This window comes from Gallus gallus, chromosome 2 (assembly GCF_016699485.2).
Source record: "Gallus gallus isolate bGalGal1 chromosome 2, bGalGal1.mat.broiler.GRCg7b, whole genome shotgun sequence".
In the NCBI taxonomy this organism is placed as follows: Eukaryota; Metazoa; Chordata; class Aves; order Galliformes; family Phasianidae; genus Gallus; species Gallus gallus.
In genome coordinates, this window is record NC_052533.1 from 142,071,955 (window position 1) to 142,091,099 (window position 19,145).

General features: G+C 35.2%; 1 protein-coding gene across 6 annotated transcripts in view; it reads left to right on the top strand.

The window, feature by feature from the left end:
• The window catches only part of KHDRBS3 (KH RNA binding domain containing, signal transduction associated 3), an 80,755-nt gene that overhangs the window by 29,767 nt on the left and 31,843 nt on the right, over positions 1-19,145 (top strand). For 2 of the 6 annotated variants that reach the window (XR_211861.5, XM_418427.8), the window contains exons 3-6: positions 5,635-5,751; positions 7,829-7,975; positions 11,742-11,881; positions 18,601-18,711. Coding sequence is in view for 3 of the 6 variants with exons in the window: in XM_418427.8 (XP_418427.1) it covers positions 5,635-5,751; positions 7,829-7,975; positions 11,742-11,881; positions 18,601-18,711 (515 nt within the window). In the remaining 3 variants the exon portion in view is untranslated. The remainder of the gene's footprint in view (positions 1-5,634; positions 5,752-7,828; positions 7,976-11,741; positions 11,882-18,600; positions 18,712-19,145) is intronic. The other 4 variants (XR_006937138.1, XM_004940056.5, XR_003074072.3 and 1 more) reach the window with 2 other exon arrangements.

Below are 19,145 nucleotides of genomic sequence, written 5' to 3' on the forward strand. Positions count from 1 at the left end.
CACTTCCATGTCAAATGCCGTTTAATCAGACTGCTCTTCTGCCATGTCATATGGAAACAAAATGTAATATTGAAATACATCAACCTCTACTGCTATTTCCCAAACCTCCACCTTTGAAATTCTGGTCCAACATAAAGGCATGGGAGGTATTACTTTCAAAGCAGCCTTTTTAATTACGTAACTATTTAGAATACACATTTTCATTATTATTATTATTATTTTTTTAAACAAAACTCTCTCAGTAGGAATGAGAAATAGAAAGAATAAAAGTATATAACCTGAAGTGATATGGAAGAACAAGCCTTAGATTTAGCACTAGAGAACTGTTGAATAACTTTGCTGTAATGAACCAAGTTTCAAGTTGGATAGATGTTTAAAGATCTATTACTGTTCTGAGAGCTGTGTGGAGGAGAGAGCAGTTTGGTACAGCATAAATGATTGAAGCACTTACCTTCCTATAGAAACCATATTCTCTTGGAATGAGTAAGGAAAATCTTGAACTCTTCCTGATTTCAGGTCATTGGAAGGGAAAGTGCACTGAATCATAACTTAAATACTTTTTCTCCTAGTGAATCTATTACGTATGAACCATTGCAGAAAACTAATATGCCAAGAAAACTTTCTACAGCTTTGGCACTGGATTGCTAGAGCTTTACAGCAAAGCATTTGGTCTGATATTTGTACTTTCACTAAGTATTTTAAGCTGGATGAACCAGTCTCAGCAGACTTGTCTTGATGGGGATAAACGAGGATTACTTTTTCTATTATATCCTACTTCCTGTAATATATACACTTAAACATGCTACAGCATTGGCATTAATTCCTTTTTTCCCTGAAATTCATACAGAAGATTAAACGTTCACAAAGAAAATATCTCATTTGTATTTGTAACTTTTGTAGAAGTGCTTTTTTTTCCACAGCTGTTTTCAGGAAGTAGCTTCAAGCCTTGCTTTGGTAAGGAAATACGTATCTAGGTAATTGTTAAAGACATATTTTAATATGAGAATTCTGAAGGAAGGAAGAGCTAAGCAATGATGTCCATAATCTCCACTGTACTTTATGTGCAGAAATACTTAAAATGAAGACTTTGGAATATCTAGAGAGAATACAGTCTTTAAGCCAAAGCAAACAAACAAACAAAAAGCAAACAAACAAAAAACAAAAAGCAAAAAACCCACCTTACTACTTTTTATCTATTAGTGTAAAATCTTCTTACTGTGTTAAAAAAAATAATATGTGTATTTATATATTGGAGATTCTTTAGTTGCACAGCATTTAAAGGTAATCTGTGCAAGGGAAACAAATGCTTTCAGTGTAGCTAACCTACATTTTTGGGCAGGTGGACGTTGTGGCCAACAGACAGAATCTTATGCCTGAGGAATTAGCAGAGGTTGTGTTGAATTTAGTAGTACCGCTGTGAGACTTTGGGGGTACCATTTATCCACTCGCTATTGGAGAATGTTTCTTGGCATTAATTTAGCAATATCTAATGTCTTCTCCAATCCAGTCTACTCAAGTCTGTTACTCTCAGTCTTGATACTTTTTGCTAAAATGTCTCAACTTTTTTGCTATTATCTGGTTTCCTAAGCTCATTTATCTGAGCTTCTGAATCTTTCTGAAAGCAGTTTAGAGATGACTGCTTTACCTTCAGGTTTATATACTGTATTCCATACTAAGATCCTAATTCTTACCTAAGATCATAGAAGCTGTTTTAATGTATAGGTATCTCTTTTTAACATAGCTTTATCCACACTACAGAATGACATTCATGGCTGATGCTTGTTAGTAGTGGAAAGTAATGTGACTGTTTTGGTACAGTATTAGGCAGAAACTAGCAAATTTGGGTACAGTTTTGACTAATAGTGTGCAATTCAGTTATGATCCTGCTGTACTGCGAAGACAATGATGAGAAGAATCTGGCAGCTTGGGTTTTGCACCAGAGGTAACAAGCGACTGGTCTGATCTTACTTGTCCATACCTACATAAATATCATGTTTTTACTATTCATTGCCTCATTCAGTGAGTTTACCAGTTTGAGTTCAATACCAGACCATATTTCATTTTTTTTATGTCTGTGTTCAGAAGGACAAAAGAACTTCAGGAGTGTGAGGCATGTGAAGTAGCTGTGAGTCTTGCATGAGAGAAACTTATGAAAGAGCTAGCTTGGATTTACCAGACTTACTCCCTTATGTTCCACCAGCAGCTAGGCTGGATTTGTTAATTTTGTAATGAAAATTTGTCTTACCATGTTGTGTTTTTTTTTTTTTTTTTTTTTTTTTTTACCTTAGGTTCCAGTCCCCGTTGTTGATTACTGGGGATAATATTATACTCTGTATAGTGAAGGTGATTTAGTGGTTATCTTTTGGAGCATTTCAGTATCTTAGTGAGACATTTTATGCAAAGCTTTTTCTGAACAGATACTTCCTATTTAATGTTCATCAGTTCAAGAAATTCAGTACATGTTCAAAGTAACTTTACTGAAAGATTTCATTCAATTTCAAATGGGTTTTATTTATGGAAGGTCAGTCCTTTCCTAACTTTCTTATGTGGGAGTAATAAGACTATGTAGTAAGTTATTTCTAGTAATATCTAGCTATATCTAAAGGTACCGTACCTTCAAATCAGCAGAATTTCAGTCTTGCAGCACAGATTTCTCATGCTTTAAAGGTGACAAGTCTAATATTTGAAGCCTGAGTGCCCAGTGAAGACTAGTTCAGTGATTGTCAGGATGCAGTTAATAACTTTCATGCTTATTAAATGTGCTACCTATTATCTCTAGCTGTCCACCTGCATGGCTACTTGTATAGTGACCGAACTACAGGTTTTCTTGTATTTGTAGAAAAGACAACAATGTTTGATATTAGTTTTCTAGGTCAAGCAAGCACTTGGTACACTTGATACACACACACACACACACACGTGCTATTTGATATTAAACAGCAGAAGTGAACAGAAGAAAACTCTTATCAGAGCTCCAAAGCCTTCTAGTTACTTTCTTTTCTTTCTGAAAATGACATCTGAATGTAGAACTCATTTCTATTATTGGAAGCATGCATTTGTATTTTTATGTTAGGATTTTTAGTTTTCAGTGGTCAAGTAGTTTGTTTCAACTAAACGTTCAGCACTATGCACTGAATAGTTAAATACATGATTACCTATTCCTAAACTATGATCATTTTTGGGTAAAATTCCATTTGAAAACATAGTAAAATAGATTAACTATATCAGAGTGCAGCTACTCAACATTCAAAAATATTTTTAGCAGTCTTCTGTAAATGGAAAAATCTTTTAAAAAATGTATGTAGTACTTGTTTTCCTTATTTACAAGACTATTTTACTGAAAATATGAGTAACCTGAAATGCTTGAAAAGTTGATGTAGTATTCCATTTCATGAAGCTTTCCATTTGCATTAAACTATAAAGTCCCTGTTCATTAGTAGTGATCATTTATTTAAGAAAATGACAAGGCAGTACTGACTTGAAAGTTTGGTGTTTGAGTTTTCTTTTTCTTTCTCTCTCTCTCTCTCTCTCTCTCTCTCTTTTAATAAATTATTGCAACTAGTTTGACTGTTTTCATTGCAGTTACACCCTTGTGTAAGGGTGTAACTGCAAATAAAGTCAAAATTCTGTGTGGGAAGGGAATTCTAAGACATCTCTGGTCCAGCCTCCTGGTGACCTCGTGAATGCTCTCGGCACAGCAGAAGTCTATTCCTTTGGGCAACCTATTTCTAATCTATTTTCCTTGACAGTATCTAAAAAACCTGTAAGGAATAAAGTGAGGTACCACAGCAGAGTTAAAGGTGTCACCTTACTATTTTTTGAGATTTGATCTGCTAGTTTCAGAAAAGACTAGTTCATAAAAGGCCTTATTCAATAGCTTGTGTGGACCAGTCATCCGTAGCCATTCATTCAACTGTATCCTGTTTCTAAGTCAGGAATTGAGCTTGCATGTACTAAAGAGAGAAGAATTACGTTTTCATTTTTAATAGGCTTTTTTTATTGCTTGCGTTTCTTTGTGTCTCAGATTGAAGTAGGTGAACTGGGGCTGTAGACTTTGTTCATTGTAGGAGAACCAGAGCTGGACTTGTTTTTCCATCAGCACTTCCATTGTAGCAACAGTGGAGTTTGTTAGAGCTGCTACTGCCCCATTGTCAACTGCTATTGGATTCGTCTAGAGGAACAGGGAGATCAAATGAGTCCTCTAATGATAGAGGGCTCTAATGAGCCCTCCATTGTGGTCCTCTAATCATACAGTACTAGAGGAAGAAGCAACTGAAAAACAGCTGCATAAATGAGGTCAGAAAAACAAGTAGTCTAAAGGTATTTGTTTTATAGTGTTGCTGTATATCACTTATGCCTAAAACTGTTACCATAAGTGGGTCACCTTAGATTGCTACAGTTTGTGGATATCATGGTTTTATAAAGCTTTACAGGGGATAGTAAATATACCTGAATAGTAATCTCCAAATTTGGGTATTATTTATAATAGAATAAAATGATGCTTTCAGTAAGTGCTGTTCCATACAAATTTCAAAGTGTATCTCATGTTTACTGGCACATTTTAGTATGTGAAAAAAAAATCAAAATAGTGTCTGTTTAATTTAATCTTAAAATTTTCTCTAACCATCCTTCAGATTTCCTGTACCTTCCAAAATGCAACACATAGATGTACAAAAGCGAACTATTGAATTTACATACCTTTACTCTCAGTATGCATCTGGGAATATATGTGCTGTGCAGATCTCTCATGCCTCCTGGCTCCATTGAACCCAATTTTGTATCCTTAAATGACAGCACACAGATTCTTTTTTATTATTTCTCTCCTCTGGGTGGGGTTTTGAATTTGTGTTTTTGACTCATCTTCCCTCTGAATCACATTCTGGGCTGAAGGAGCACCAGGTATTCACAGTAGCCTGTTTTGATGCTTTGTGCAAATGGAGATGTCTGGGTTTTCAGCGAGTTATATTGTTCCTTTACATTTGTGGTGCATCACTACCTTCTCCTTAGTTACTTTAATAGTGTTTTGCCCTGGTTATGAACTGCAGCTGGTTTTGGTAAACTTCAGTGATGATAGAGGTTGAGAAACAGTTGAGAATGCCTTAAAGAATGTTCATTTTTGTTTGAGACAGAAAATATAAGCATATAAATTCTGGATTTAATTCCCTGTTTGTTTCTGTGTTTTAGTGTAGGGTATATTATATGAGTAGCTATATTACTTCATAAATCTTACAGGCAGCATAAGGCAATTCAGATTTTTTCATTTTCAAAACTTTTGTTGGGTGCTACTGCATCTGTGAGGGATTGCTGCCAGCTTTGTTTTTATGGTTATATACCTGATAACAACTGTTGAAAAACTGAAATGAGGTTTGAGCACATCTGGTCTCAGCCTTGAATGTGTCATTTATCTGTGCTGTTTGAAAGTTCTTTGAGTTCAGATACTTCTAGGTTTCAGTTCACATCTGGTAGTCCCTAACGTGCTGTTAACTGTCCTATACGTTTCTACTTAGTGACTGTCATTTATGATTAAACACTTGTTGCTTTTTTGCACCTAGAACAAAAAGTTGTTTCAGCAAATTTTGCACATTTCTGTGCTTAGAAATCCAATGGTCATAATGTCTTTTTCTTTTCTTGCAGTTTAACTTTGTGGGAAAGCTTTTGGGGCCACGTGGCAATTCTCTAAAGCGCTTGCAGGAAGAAACACTGACAAAAATGTCTATTTTGGGAAAAGGTTCTATGAGGGATAAGACAAAGGTAAGACTTGAATATTTCAGTAGAGAGTGCTTGAGATACCTGAATTTCTTCCTAAAATGTTTGGAGGGATGAACAAATCCAACAAAAAAAGTCAGGGAGCAAATAAAAACCACCAAATATACTTGTATTAATTGGATTCAGATGGAGTCTGTTTTCTATAAGGAACCTGTTGTCACAATTATGTGTTGAGGCTACTACAAGCTGCTTGTATAGTCCCAAGATGAGAGTTCCTGGGAAAGTAACTGTGGCATTAGCAATGGCTCATTATAGATCAGTCTAATACTGCTTATAGTGTATAGTGTCCATGTCACAGTGTTTTAACCTTAGAAAGACTTCTGTATAAAGTCAAAGATTTTTCACAGAAAAGAACACTTAACATTTAATAACATTTATTTTTATAGGCAAAGAATAACAGGTGATGAAAGTAAATTAAGTACAAGAAGGGAAAAAAAATTCACAGCCCTGATTTAGGATGCTGTGTACAGGTTAAGCCATCGTCTGATTTCAGTTGTTTTAATGGAAGATATTTGCTTATGGTGACAGTATCTGTTACAAGAAGACAGCAGAAATCTATAGCTTAATATAGATATGCATTCTTACTGTTCTGATGTATCTGTGAGGATGGTGAGACACTGGAACAGATCGCCCAGAGAGGTTGTGGATGCCCCCTCCCTGGAAGCATTCAAGGCCAGGCTGGATGGGGCTGTAAGCAACCTGGTCTAGTGGGAGTTGTCTCTGCCTATAGAAGGGGGGTTGGAACTAGATGATTTGAAGGTCCCTTCCAACCCAAACCATTTCATGATCATGTGATTTTATGATTCTGTGATCTGACTCAAGCTGTAGCAGACAAAGGCAGTGCGAATCAGTAAGAAGACAATCACATCACCTTCCTAGTGAATTGCACTTTTTTACTGATACAAATTAAAATACTACTTGTCAATAGTGTGCCATGATTTACTGGCCACCTTTTCTGGTTTATAATGTTATCTAAAATATAAAACCACTCAGTGCTGTTCCTTTTGTATGAGAAGGAATAGCAGTTTACACTGAAGTGGAGCTTAGAATTTAATTACTGATTAACAAGTTACTGGTTAAGGCTGGCAAGTTCGAAAATGTGACTAATGCATGTATTTCCTAGAAAGTCATAGAATCATAGAATTCTAATTGAAACTTTCATGTGATATTTAACAAAAAAAATAAGTTATATCATTCTGTATGATATAATCCTTAAAATGTGGAGAGAAGCTTTGTTCCTGTAGATAGACTACACATCTTTTTCTATCTGACAGTAATGCTGGTACTGAAACAAGCAATTTAATCATTGCTGCCTGGGCAGTGCTCGAAGCAATAGTAATTTGGGTTGGAAGGGACCTTTAAAGATCTAGTTCCAACCCTGCTGGAACACCTTGCACTAAACCAGACTGCTCAAAGTTCATGTTCTTGTGCTTGGGACCCCAGAGCTGGATAGAATATTGCAGGTAGGGTCTCATGAGAACAGGGAAAAAAGGGGCAGAATCAGTTCCCTCAACCTGTTGACCACACTTCTCATTTATTCTTTGGGAACTCATTCATCACACCATCTCAGTGAGAACAGAAAATAAATGAGAAGCATTTGAGGAATACATTAAAACTAAGAGATGGAAATAATACTGGCAAAAATCTTGCTATTGTGGAATATTGGAACAAACCTGTTTCTAAAGACGTTACCTTTGAGAAAAGAAGCTTTCCATTTTCTTATTTATTTTCTTTGTGTTTTCTACATAAAACTGATGCTCTTGGGGAAAACTGAAAGCTTCCTGCCTTGTATTACCATTCCTGTAGATGAGAAGGAGCTGCTGAGTCCTTTTCTGGTTACAAGGCTTCTAGTGTTGATAAGCAAATTGATAATTTTCTGATATTTAGCAACAAGCCTGTTTGAAGTGTGTCAGGAAAGTATAAAATTCTAAGCTTTTTAGTTCTTGATATCTAAACGTGAACATACAGTATGCATAAATGCATCCAAAGCAATTCTAATACCTACATTAAAATGTTTAAAATGGAAAAAAAAAAACCCACACCTTTTTCTGTTTTTTTTTAGGAGGAAGAATTGAGAAAAAGTGGAGAGGCAAAATACTTCCACCTAAATGATGACCTTCATGTTTTAATTGAAGTTTTTGCTCCACCAGCAGAAGCATATGCCAGAATGGGACATGCATTAGAAGAAATCAAGAAGTTTCTCATCCCTGTTAGTATTTATTTCTGTATTTCCTTCTTAGACTTTGATCAAAGTAATAAAATGGTGCAGAATAATCAATTTGTAAGATATTTTATCTTGATGTTCATTAAAGTTATTATCCTAGTATCTTGATAATCCCAGGAAAATAGTTTTTAATTAATGTACAAGGCAGTTCTTTTGTTTAGAAAGTGTGCTACATAGAATTTAGAGAAATCAGTTTTACTGAATGAGCATGCTTTGGCTTCTGTATTTGTTCAAGATGTATTGATTTCACTTTCTTTTTATATGGCACTGATAATGTTGCTAAATTTTGTTCTCGATTAGTATAAGTTCTTGGGAACATGAGAGATTTAGGTAAGAAAACTTTTCAAAAGTGCATATCTTGGAGTGACAGTAGTACAGATATTTGTGTTTAGTCAGTGTAGTAGTGTAAGAACCAGTTGGATGCCTGTTCTGTATGGCTACTACAGCCTGAGTTGAGCTGCAGGTTCTGCTGTAGGGTGAAGCAACTGATGCTGATGACCTGAGAACACTACCGTTTATATTTTAGAGAATTCACTTTGCATCAGTCTAGATCCATGAAACTGGAATTCTACAAGTGACTTGAATTGATTGTGTGCTCCTTGGCTCTTCGTACTTGCACCTTTCTTAATGAAAAGTAGTTCATATGCTCCAGTACTACTCTGTGACACAAACCAAAGCAAGTTTCATGTGAATATTAGGAAGCACTTCTGTGCTTTGAGAGTGGCAGAGCACTGGCACAGGTTGCCCAGAGAGGCTATGGAGATTCCTTCTTGGACATCTCCAAAAGCTGCCTGGATGTGGGTCTGGACACTCTGCTTTGGGTGTCCATGCTTGAGCAGGGATTGGGCAGATGGGCTCAGAGGTCTGTCTAACCTAAACCATTCTGTGTTTATGATTTATGTTCTGTTTCTGAATAACCAAGCACCACATCAATAATCTGTCTAAGAGTTCCAAGTAGCTTTTTTTACATATATTCACCTCTTTTCATCTATATTTCAGTTCAGACAAACAAACTGATGAGGTAAGGGAAACCCAGCAGAATATTTGTAGGAATGCTGAGCAGTTTTAATGTAGCAGGTTACTATATTTACATGATTCAAATTTGTGTGAAGGCTTAAGTATCTTCTCAGTGAGATGTAAGGAGATTGTCTGCTTTAGTGGGCAAACAGCTGTTTTTAGATGAAAATGCCCATGATTTGATAAGAAACACCTTTTACTTTCACTGGAAGTCAGAGTGTATGTCTAGTTCCTGTGCAAATATTGTTTCTTCACTGAGCTTAATTTAACTTATGTCATAATAAATATACTTAGCAAATTATAGTCCTTACTGCCATTAAACCAGCAAAATTAGACTTATAATGAGCAATTCTATTTATTGATTAGACATTTTTACTCACATTTTGATCATTGCCTTGATTGTACTGAGCAGAACTGCATGATCTCTTATGAAATATGAGATCATGTCTTAATTTCCCTTTGGCTTTTCAAATGTAATCTTATCGCAGTTGTTCTAAAAGGTGTAATCTCTTGTTCCCCAGCTACTTGCAGCAGTAACCCCATGAAGCAATAAGGACTGGCTTTGTCCCTTCTAGAAGTAATAAATATTGGGTTAACTGCTGCCAAATGCTATTTGATTTTATTTCCTGTAAGATCTGCTGTGGTTTCTAGGCAAGCTATCAGTTTTCTTCCAGAAAGAAGACCCGATTTCAATATATGACCTCAGTTTTTGTTCTGAACAGTGCCAGCTAACTATGCATTCCAATATTAAATGCTGATACTGATTTATGGAAGTTTTTCAGCTTCCAGATCAGGTCTGAATATGCAATCACAGTTGATTCTAGAGTATAAAATACAAAATATCCTTTCAGCTGAGTATGGTAAAAATACTATGGGCTTACTTTTCAGATCACAGGCAAGCACCTTTACATTGAAGATGAGCCTTCAACACCTCTAGCAGTGTGACTTTTTCAGAATGACTGAGTAAGACATAAAAGTTTCTGACAGTTGTTGGGGTTTTTTTGGCTGTGCTCATCAAGTTGCCTTGACTCTTATCTGTCTTCTGGTATATTCTCTTCCTTTCCTTTAAATTACCTAGTCGCTTTGTTATTGTCAGACTTTATGGTCAATAGCATTTTCAATTGCTAGACTTGTGGGTGTTGTGCTTGATTCTAATCTACCCAGAACTCATTCTGGATTTCTGTTCAGTAGTTATCAGAGTAATGCTTTTTTGCCTCTTCCTTGTGGTAGTATGTCTTTGTTGGATCTCAAGCTTTGTTTTACAATGGAATCTATATTTCAAACGCTTCATATATGCAGTTCTTGAAACAGTTCAGTTGATTCAGTCTTCCAGTTATTCCTCATCCTCTGCCAGCCAGTTTCTCATGCTATTTAGGGAAGGATCTCAAAGGGGCAGTTGTGATTTAAATTTCAGATCCTATTATAAAATAGTAGATAGCCAAAATGCTTGTATAATGCCACAGATTTCTCAGTTTAGTAGTAATCTTCATAAATGGTGTGTAAAGGAAAACTTCTGCATTTTCTTTGTGAAAGTTTAAGGGAAGGAGAAGGTTTCAAGGATAACTGAGATCTTTGAATTCATAGAAATATTAATCTTCCTGTGCAACACTGTTTCAGAAGGAGTTCTACAATGAAAAGCTGCCTTATGGTCTTTTGGTATATGCATAGTACATAAATGTAACACAAATCAGATTAATGGTAAGAGATGAAGATATTTTGATTTCATAACTGAATTGTAAAATCAGTAGTATTTGGATAAACCTTTCTTCTTTGAAATGAAGAGATTTGCAGAATATAAGAGCGACTTTTATCAGAAGCATCACTTCATTCTTCTTAAAGTACCCATAAATATTTTGGTATTTATTGTATATGTATAGATGCTGAATAAAGAATTGTCTTGATTTACTTCAGCACGTTAATTCTTTGGTTCGTCTTAAGTGGAGGGAAATGACAGTAAAATATGTTCAGTTGCAAAGAGTTCATTGTGCTATCTCTTATTCCTGTGATGTGCCAGTTTTGGAGGTTGGCACAAAGTCCCTTGAAAAGACTCTTGTGGGCTTGAGAAATACTATATTAGTTCCATGTAAATGACTTCGGTTTTCTTTTTCGTAGACCTTGAGTGAAGATTTGTACTGAATAAGAAACTGAATAAGAAATTTGTCTTCAGTTTATTCACCCTTGCTTATCGTAGAACTGAAGATTTTGGAGCTCTTTTTTTGAGAGAACAGTGAACGTTTGACCGAATTTCATTTTAAGATTTTAAATGATTTTAAGAGCATAGGTGGCTAATCTGTTCCTCATTCATGGGGGGCTGTTCTCAACAGTGCATTTCTTCTGTACCACATTGCAACACTAGGCAATAGATGTTTCCTGCTTTTAATGAGCTATCCATCTTAAATAACTACAGGCTAGATCTCAGCTCAGAGTATGAGACCTTGATTTTTCTATTTTATTTTCACCTGTCATCTACAGCATTTTAACATTCACATTTTAAGTGATAAAGCTACCTGGAGGTAATATGCAGTAGGGAAGAAAAACATGATCTGAGCACAAATTGCAGTTAATGCATAGAATTCTTCTAGAAATATGCTTATAGCGCTCTTCAGTGTATTAAACTTTTCAGTGGGAAGTTCGTTTAAGAGGAAGTCCTTTTAGGAGCTTTGTTTTGCTGCTTGTAACTTGGTATTGTGGCTGAAAAATTTGCTTTCTCCCCCTTTACCCTCCCTTGTTTCAGGACTACAATGATGAAATCAGACAGGCACAGCTTCAAGAGTTAACGTATTTGAATGGTGGTTCAGAGAATGCAGAGGTTCCAGTAGTTCGTGGAAAGCCATCTATTCGAGCAAGAGGAGTACCAGTTCCTGCTTTGACCAGGTAGATGTCTCAGCTGCAGTGGAATTTCATTTGGATGTGTATATTTTAAGCTTATCCCTTCAAACATTTAAAAAACAAAACAATCTACTTAATGTACATTAGCACCCAAAAATGAGAAGAAAGAAATAATTTTGATTCTTCAAAGATCATCTAATCAGTTTAGGCTGAATTGACAACGGTGCTGAAATTTATCTTATGAAACTTGAATGATACACTTTAAGAAACACAGTACATCATACAAGATGTTTGGTCTTACTGTGGTTGTTGGCTCAACCTTTAACTTCCAGCTGCTCCTTAGGCACATATAGGGATGATGCCTTGGCTCTGTGGAGCTCACAGCTTTTTAAAAGGTGTCCTACCTTGACTTACAGATTTCAGAGTGATTTTTCTAATCTATGGAATGTACACATTCCTTTTCTTTGCTGTATCAGAGTCAATTTTTGAGATTGTGATTAAGTAGTCTTATAGAAATGTTGTGGAGGTAGCACTGGGATTTTTGCTTCACTTATTGGAACATATTACATAAAAAGTAACTTCTGCTTGATCCAAGAATAGGCAAGTTTACTGCTTTATTATTTTTATTTTATTTTATTTTATTATTTTTGTCACAGGAGATGTTTTGTTTTTACTCTGGGATCCCCCTGTCTTTCTTGAAGTATTGGGATGACAGCTTTAAATCCTTTGAGTCCCAAAGAGTGAAAACAAAACTAAACCAACTCCATAACAGTTTCTTTTACAGTAGATTGTGACTGCTGCAGATAAGTGCAACAGTTTTCTGTGGTGATCTGCTTTCTTTATCATGCCGCTATGGATCTTCATTACAGCAAGCTTGAAACTTACACTGTAGCTTCTAAAATAGTTTGCAAATGGTGTTTGAAGTGTTCTATTTTTGTTTAAGCACGTTAGAAGAAGTACTGAGAAATTATTGCACTTTAAAAAAATAAGTAATCTGTTTATAGTTCTTTGTGTCCCAACAATGATTATTAACACAGTACAGAATGGACTTTATTTTAGGGAATTTACAGTAGGGAGCATCTGGTAAGAATATAACTGCCTTCTATATAACAACACAAATTTGTTGCTTTATTCTTAGTTGAGTAATGTTAAGCAAATATATCTATTCTTTTTTATTTTAATGTTTCTCAAAGTAATGGTAATTATATCTTGAGGCTCTTGTCTTTAGCACTGTAATCAGCTGTAAAAAAGTATTGCAAATCAGATCTTATTTGATTTTGATGATTTTTGTTTGCTGATTTACTTCAGTTAAGTACCTTGTTTTAAACTTTTCTATAGATCTCTATCAGAACTCTTTCACAGATACTGAGGGCTCAGTATGGACATTTACAGTTCTCTTACATGTTTTCTTATTCCTAATGTATCCTTAAGCTAGTGTTTCTGTGATACTGAATATCAGTAGTTTGTTCTGATCTTCCATCTTTCTCACTGAAGTTCCTCATAACTAATTTCGTCTATGAAATATCTAGTACGTACATACTTATCTGAGAATTTCAGTATAATAAAAAGTTATCACTACTTCCGTTTTCAGTAAATTACTTTTTCAAGCCTCCTTTTTTTTTATGCTAGGCATACATACTGCTATCTAGCTCTCAGTTCTTTGCAATTCATTGAATTGGCATGCTCTTGAAGTATCTTCAGGGTAAATGTAAATTTTATTAGCATATGATTTGGAGATGGCAGCTAAAAATTCTATTTGTCTTCTCCATTTTTCATGTGATCTAAACAAAACTGAAAGATTGTTGTGGTTTTTTGTTGTTTGTTTTGTCCTTTTCTTTAAGACTTTCTTAAACATTAGTTCTTTTTCCCCTCGGAAACTGAAGCTTTGCAAACTCAGTTCTAATGCTGTCATTCCTTTTAGCACAAATTGACTTCAGTGAGTAATATTTTCATTGAAGTAAGACTTTGTTAAAGGCTTTTCCTTCCCATGATGAGACAGTTTGAGTAACAAGCATGTGTGAGACCTATAAGAGAGGCTGAAGCAAAGCTTTCAGATTAAGAAAATTTACTTGCATATCTTCAAAGTAGTAGGCAGCCTGAGAAGACTTCTAAAATTGTCTAAAAAAAATCAGTTCTAACCTCTCTTTATTATCTGCAGAATACTTTTACAACATCAATCTCAATACTTACAACATCCTAATGAGGATGTGCTAACTGTGTTAAAGTTCCCAATTTATTAAGACTTTTTACAACACATTATTCATGAATAGTTTCACTTGAATACTAATTTTTGCCTTTTTATTCCTTATCAGACATCTTGAAACTGGAGATAACATATCTTATCAAGTGCCTTCTTTTATGACAACTTGTTACATGCATGTTTAGCTCCATACAAAAATTTCTCTTTGTAGAAATTAATGTCTTGTCTTTTCATATAAAATTCTAGCTTGTGCACAGGTATTCCTGTATATGGTAAGTCATTTCTTAATGATTTTTATTTTACTGTTTCTGGATAGTTCCAGGTTTTCTTGCCTTGATATTTTTTTTTGTGACTACAGAGCCTATACTGCTGCATAGGATTGTTGTGATCTCGGTCAGCACCTGACACTTAGCCTTCTTGAATGTCATGCAGTTGGACTCAGCCCATCAACCTAATCTATCCAGATGTCTCTGCAAAGCTTTTCTACCCTCAGCCATATAAATGATATAATGATGAAAAGGCAGAGGAAGCCTAGCTCTCTGTGGTGGGCAGCTGAGTATTGAAGCGTTCAGTAATTTGGTGCTCACGCTTAAAAATAATATAATGGAACTCTTACTTTTCAGATGTCTACTGTAAAACCTAGACAAAATTACCTATTTGAGGAGCATTGACTGCAGCTGCCTATGCTCAAATCAAGAAATACTTCCGTGCTTTTTGACAAAATCATGTTACACTGATTGACTTAAATTTAAAATATTGCAGATGCATGGAATTCTGAATGTTAAAATTAAGGAATTCCGAGCATTTAGTCTCTGAGTAATAAAGTTTTAGGAAGCTGATCCTAAATTTCACAAGCATTTTTGTATTGGATCCATTCTTGTATATACTTCCCACTTTTGATCAGAGATACTGAAAAGGAGCTTCATATAGCAGGTACTAATTTAATTTGTTTTTACTGAAAATACAAAAAGTTACAAACTTGAGCTGTGATTTTGTAATCAGAGTTACTAACTCATACAGTCATCGAATGAAAGGAGAAGCTTGTAATAGCATCCAATGTATAATTAGGGGTACAAATGTTGATAAGTGAAAAGATGAGACAGCAGGGCTATTGGCAAGGGAAACTGGTAGGACGTGCTAGATAGAAGCTGACTATAATGGTCAAGGGCAATAATTACTTTTTGTAAATAAATCATAGACACTATATAAGACTACTATAAAGTAGTAGTGATTATAAAAATTATTACTTATTAAGACAAAAGAAAAGTGTTTAAATAGTTGTGTTAATGTATTTAAGTTGTATGAGGTAGTACAATGTTACTTCACTGGCAGTCAAAAATTATACTGCTACCTGTGAATTACTTCTGAATGTTGACGTCTCCAAGTCTAATAATAGTATAACCTGGTTTTGAATAGTACAAGTAGAGTGCTTTTCCTCGTGTCAGACTCTTGAGTCAAAAAGCAGAAGATAATAAATTACAAGATTCAGTGGTCTAGTTATTTTTATCTGTACACAGTGAGGTGCACTTTGGGATTTTCATGTAGTAAAGTTGTATAATTACTATACTATCTGTAAAAATAATGCTGTAGCACAGTGAAACGTTTTTCTGAAAGGCCTGTTGTTTCACTCTTCAATGCATTCATAACAGCAGACTAAGAAAATTGCTTCATATACATTGTTTTTTACTTGTAATTTTTTTCTCATGCTAAATTGCAAGTATAAATAATTTTTAGAAAGGTATTAAGGAGTATTATTCAGATTCCAACCAAATATTTTTCATGACATAATGAGTGAATTACAGTTACTTTCACACATAATTCTGGAGTACAGTTTAGTGCAGAAAAAAAAAAAAAAGTGTATTAAAGTGTGATGTTTTGTTTAGGCTTTGGGAATAGGACAGAAAGACTTTTGTCACTGCAAAATCTGCAAGTTAATTTACCAAGCTCTAGGAATAAAATCAGTTCTTACTTTAAACGCCTGAATTTACATTCTCATTAAATATGCAGTTTTTTCTCACTGGTTTCACCACTGCCAGACTGATACAATCTGGAAGATCTAAACCAAGCTGGTAATAAAAGTGGAACATTAATGTGCTTGGCTGTAGTGATGTTTTAGGGCAGAGAATTTCTTTGATAACAGGACTCAGTTGCCTCAAGTGCATAGACCATCACTGTTTCTTCAGAATACGGCTAGAGGTCATGTTCACAGCACCTGGCTTCAAACTAAGTTTTAGTGTGTGCTTAAGTACTATTTTTAACTGTTGCTGACTGTTCAGTAGATAATACTGATATTAGGGTTAGGGTTATGGTACATATAATACAGTTTGTATTAGGAGTAGAATTTTCTTCATCCAGAGAAATGCAGGGGATTCTGGTTAGCAAAATAATATTCAGGAGTAGAGTTTTTCTCATAAATGTGGCAAAATAGGCAAACTTTTATCTCTTGTAGTACTTATGTACTGCATGTTTGCAGTATCATAAATCTGAGTAATCACAGAAAATGACCATTTTCCTTCAGAGGCTTCCCCTGAAAATGAGAGAAATTTTTTCACTGTGTGACTGAACACCAGCACAGGTTGCCCAGAGGCTGTGGGTTCTCCTCCTTGGAGATCTTCAGAAGCTGCCTAGAGTTGATCCTGGGCACTGTGCTCTGTGTGTCCCTGCTTGAGCATGGGATGGACCAGATGGACCCAGAGGTTCCTGCCAACCTCAGCCATTCCATGATTCACTGAACACTCTTTGTAGCAGCAGTCACAACAACTCAAACCTTAAGGCAATGAGGTTCAGTATACAGTCCCTCTTAATTCCTGTCCCCTCGTTCTTACCTTGAGAATGATTCAGAAATATTTCTTTATATAACTTCTGTTCTGTTGTTGATTTCTATCAGATTCTGTCACATTATGTTGTCTTCAGTTGCCAACTGTAGTCTCAAGTGCCTTAATCTACTTAATTTTTTCCTATATTTACGTTGTTCTATACTCTCCTTTGCAAATGAGAAAACAGAATGGTAAATAAACATAGTAGTGCTACAGTTCTATTTATTCACTATTAATTTTTTTCTGAAAGATAGCTTGTTTTTTCAATGAGTCATTGACCACTGGGTCCATGTTAAATACAAATGCTCTATGCACACCTGCTAACAACACCCTCTTAGTTTTCTGCTTTGAATTTCGGTTGCTATTTTTTCTTTCCTTGACATTCAGTTTGGCATTCAGCTCCAGATTAAGGAGCTAAGGATCTGAACTCATATTACAGTTTGTACAAAGATAGTACAATACTATACTTGCTTTATATGTTCTGTAACTTGTTTCTAAGACAGTTGGCTGCAGCATTCCCAATAAGAGAAGTCTCTACCTTTAGAACCTTGTCCATTCTTTCTTGATTGTGTTGCAAAAAACCTAATGGATGTTACAGACAAATATCTCTGCATTCTTTACTGATGATTTCAGACTCTTGGCAGCTTTTCTGATTCCAGAGTGTTTGAATGACTTGTAGCTGTTTTAGGCTTTTCAAAAATGCCTTAACCTCACTATACTTTTGAACATTTTAGACTTATTTTAATGGTCTCTGTCCCTCAATTTCAAAGATAGTTTCAGCTTTTCAAGTGACACCTGTTTAAATACCTCTCCTCCTGCTGTGCTGGCCTTACTGAACTCCGTTTGCTTTCTCTAAAATGCTTTTTTTTTTTTTTTTTTTTTTTTTGACAACTGTTGTGTATTTGGTGTGACTTAACATGGGATGTTCTGGAATTTCTTCCCATGCTGTATGTACACATTTTGCTCTTATATTTTTTTAATCTTTTCAAACATAATTTATATACCTTTTTCAAATTAAGCAATAATAGAACTTGTGTTCTTTTCTGTAAAGACATGTGAAGATTGCTGTTCAAGAGTTTTCTCTGTATTATATATCAGTTTCTGTTATTGCTTCTGTCAGTCAAACTTCAGTTCCTGATATCTTTAGTTTCCTAAAGTTAGCTTTTTACGTCATACCCTGATAGGCTCACTCTGCATGGTTGTAATTGAACACTCCAGTTATTGGGTTTCCTGTCTCTGCACCTTTTTATAGTCTCTTCCAGCCTGGTGCAGTTAACATCCGAGTGGTGTAGCCCAGTACTGTACTTCACGGATTGTTCATACTTGTCTCAAGAACTCAGAAAACCTATATATAAATGGTCGTCTAATATAAGTATGATTTCCCACCATCACTACATCAATCCTGTTAACTTTTTCGAAATGCAGAAGATACCTTTTAATTGTGTATCTGGTGTTATAATACCTCTGGAAGAATAAACTGATGCAGGCTCTAAAAATTGTACTTTTTCCTTCCTTCAGATGTTTTCCCATGTTTTTCAGCATATCCAGTTTCTTCCTTCTTTCACTTACACCCAACATATCCAACATGAAGGATGCAGTGAAGAATATTGTCTTGTGATTCTTGAGTTTTTTGACTGATTTTTTTTTTTAACTTGGTATTGACTATTGTCTATGCCAATAGACTCATTTCCCTTTCTTTGGCTTCGCTTGGAAAGTGTCACATTTGCTATTTCTTTATATTACTTCAGCAGGCTGTGTCTGGGAACATCACTGCTCACCCCTGCCCCCACTTCAGTGAAGTCAAATAAGCAGCTGGTACCCTGTCCTGAGGAGGCATTCTACAGATTAGCCAAAAACAAGTAATAAGCACAGTTTTAAATCATTTACTTTCTGTGTTTTGACCAGTAATTAGAAGCAATTAGATGCTGATTTTAGCAAGTGTTTACATTTCTGCATTCTTTTACCATTTATGTAGTTTTTTAAAGAAGAATTCTATGCTAAAATAGTACTTCTTTGATAAGTTTATTAAAATATATATATATACACACATATATATAGTATGTCTTGGGTCAGAAGGGGCCTTAACTAGGAATCACTGGAAGTAGAAGATCTTTATGTAATTTAATTGAAATGGAATAGGAAATCTCAAAACTAAATCTGGATCTTATTCTGCAGTATTGTTGAAGTTGGAAATAACTACTGAAATCAGGACAGAATATTTTTATCCAATTACTGCTCTAGAAATTAGATAATGGTTTGATGTGTAGAGAAGGTAGTGAAGAATTTTTGTTCA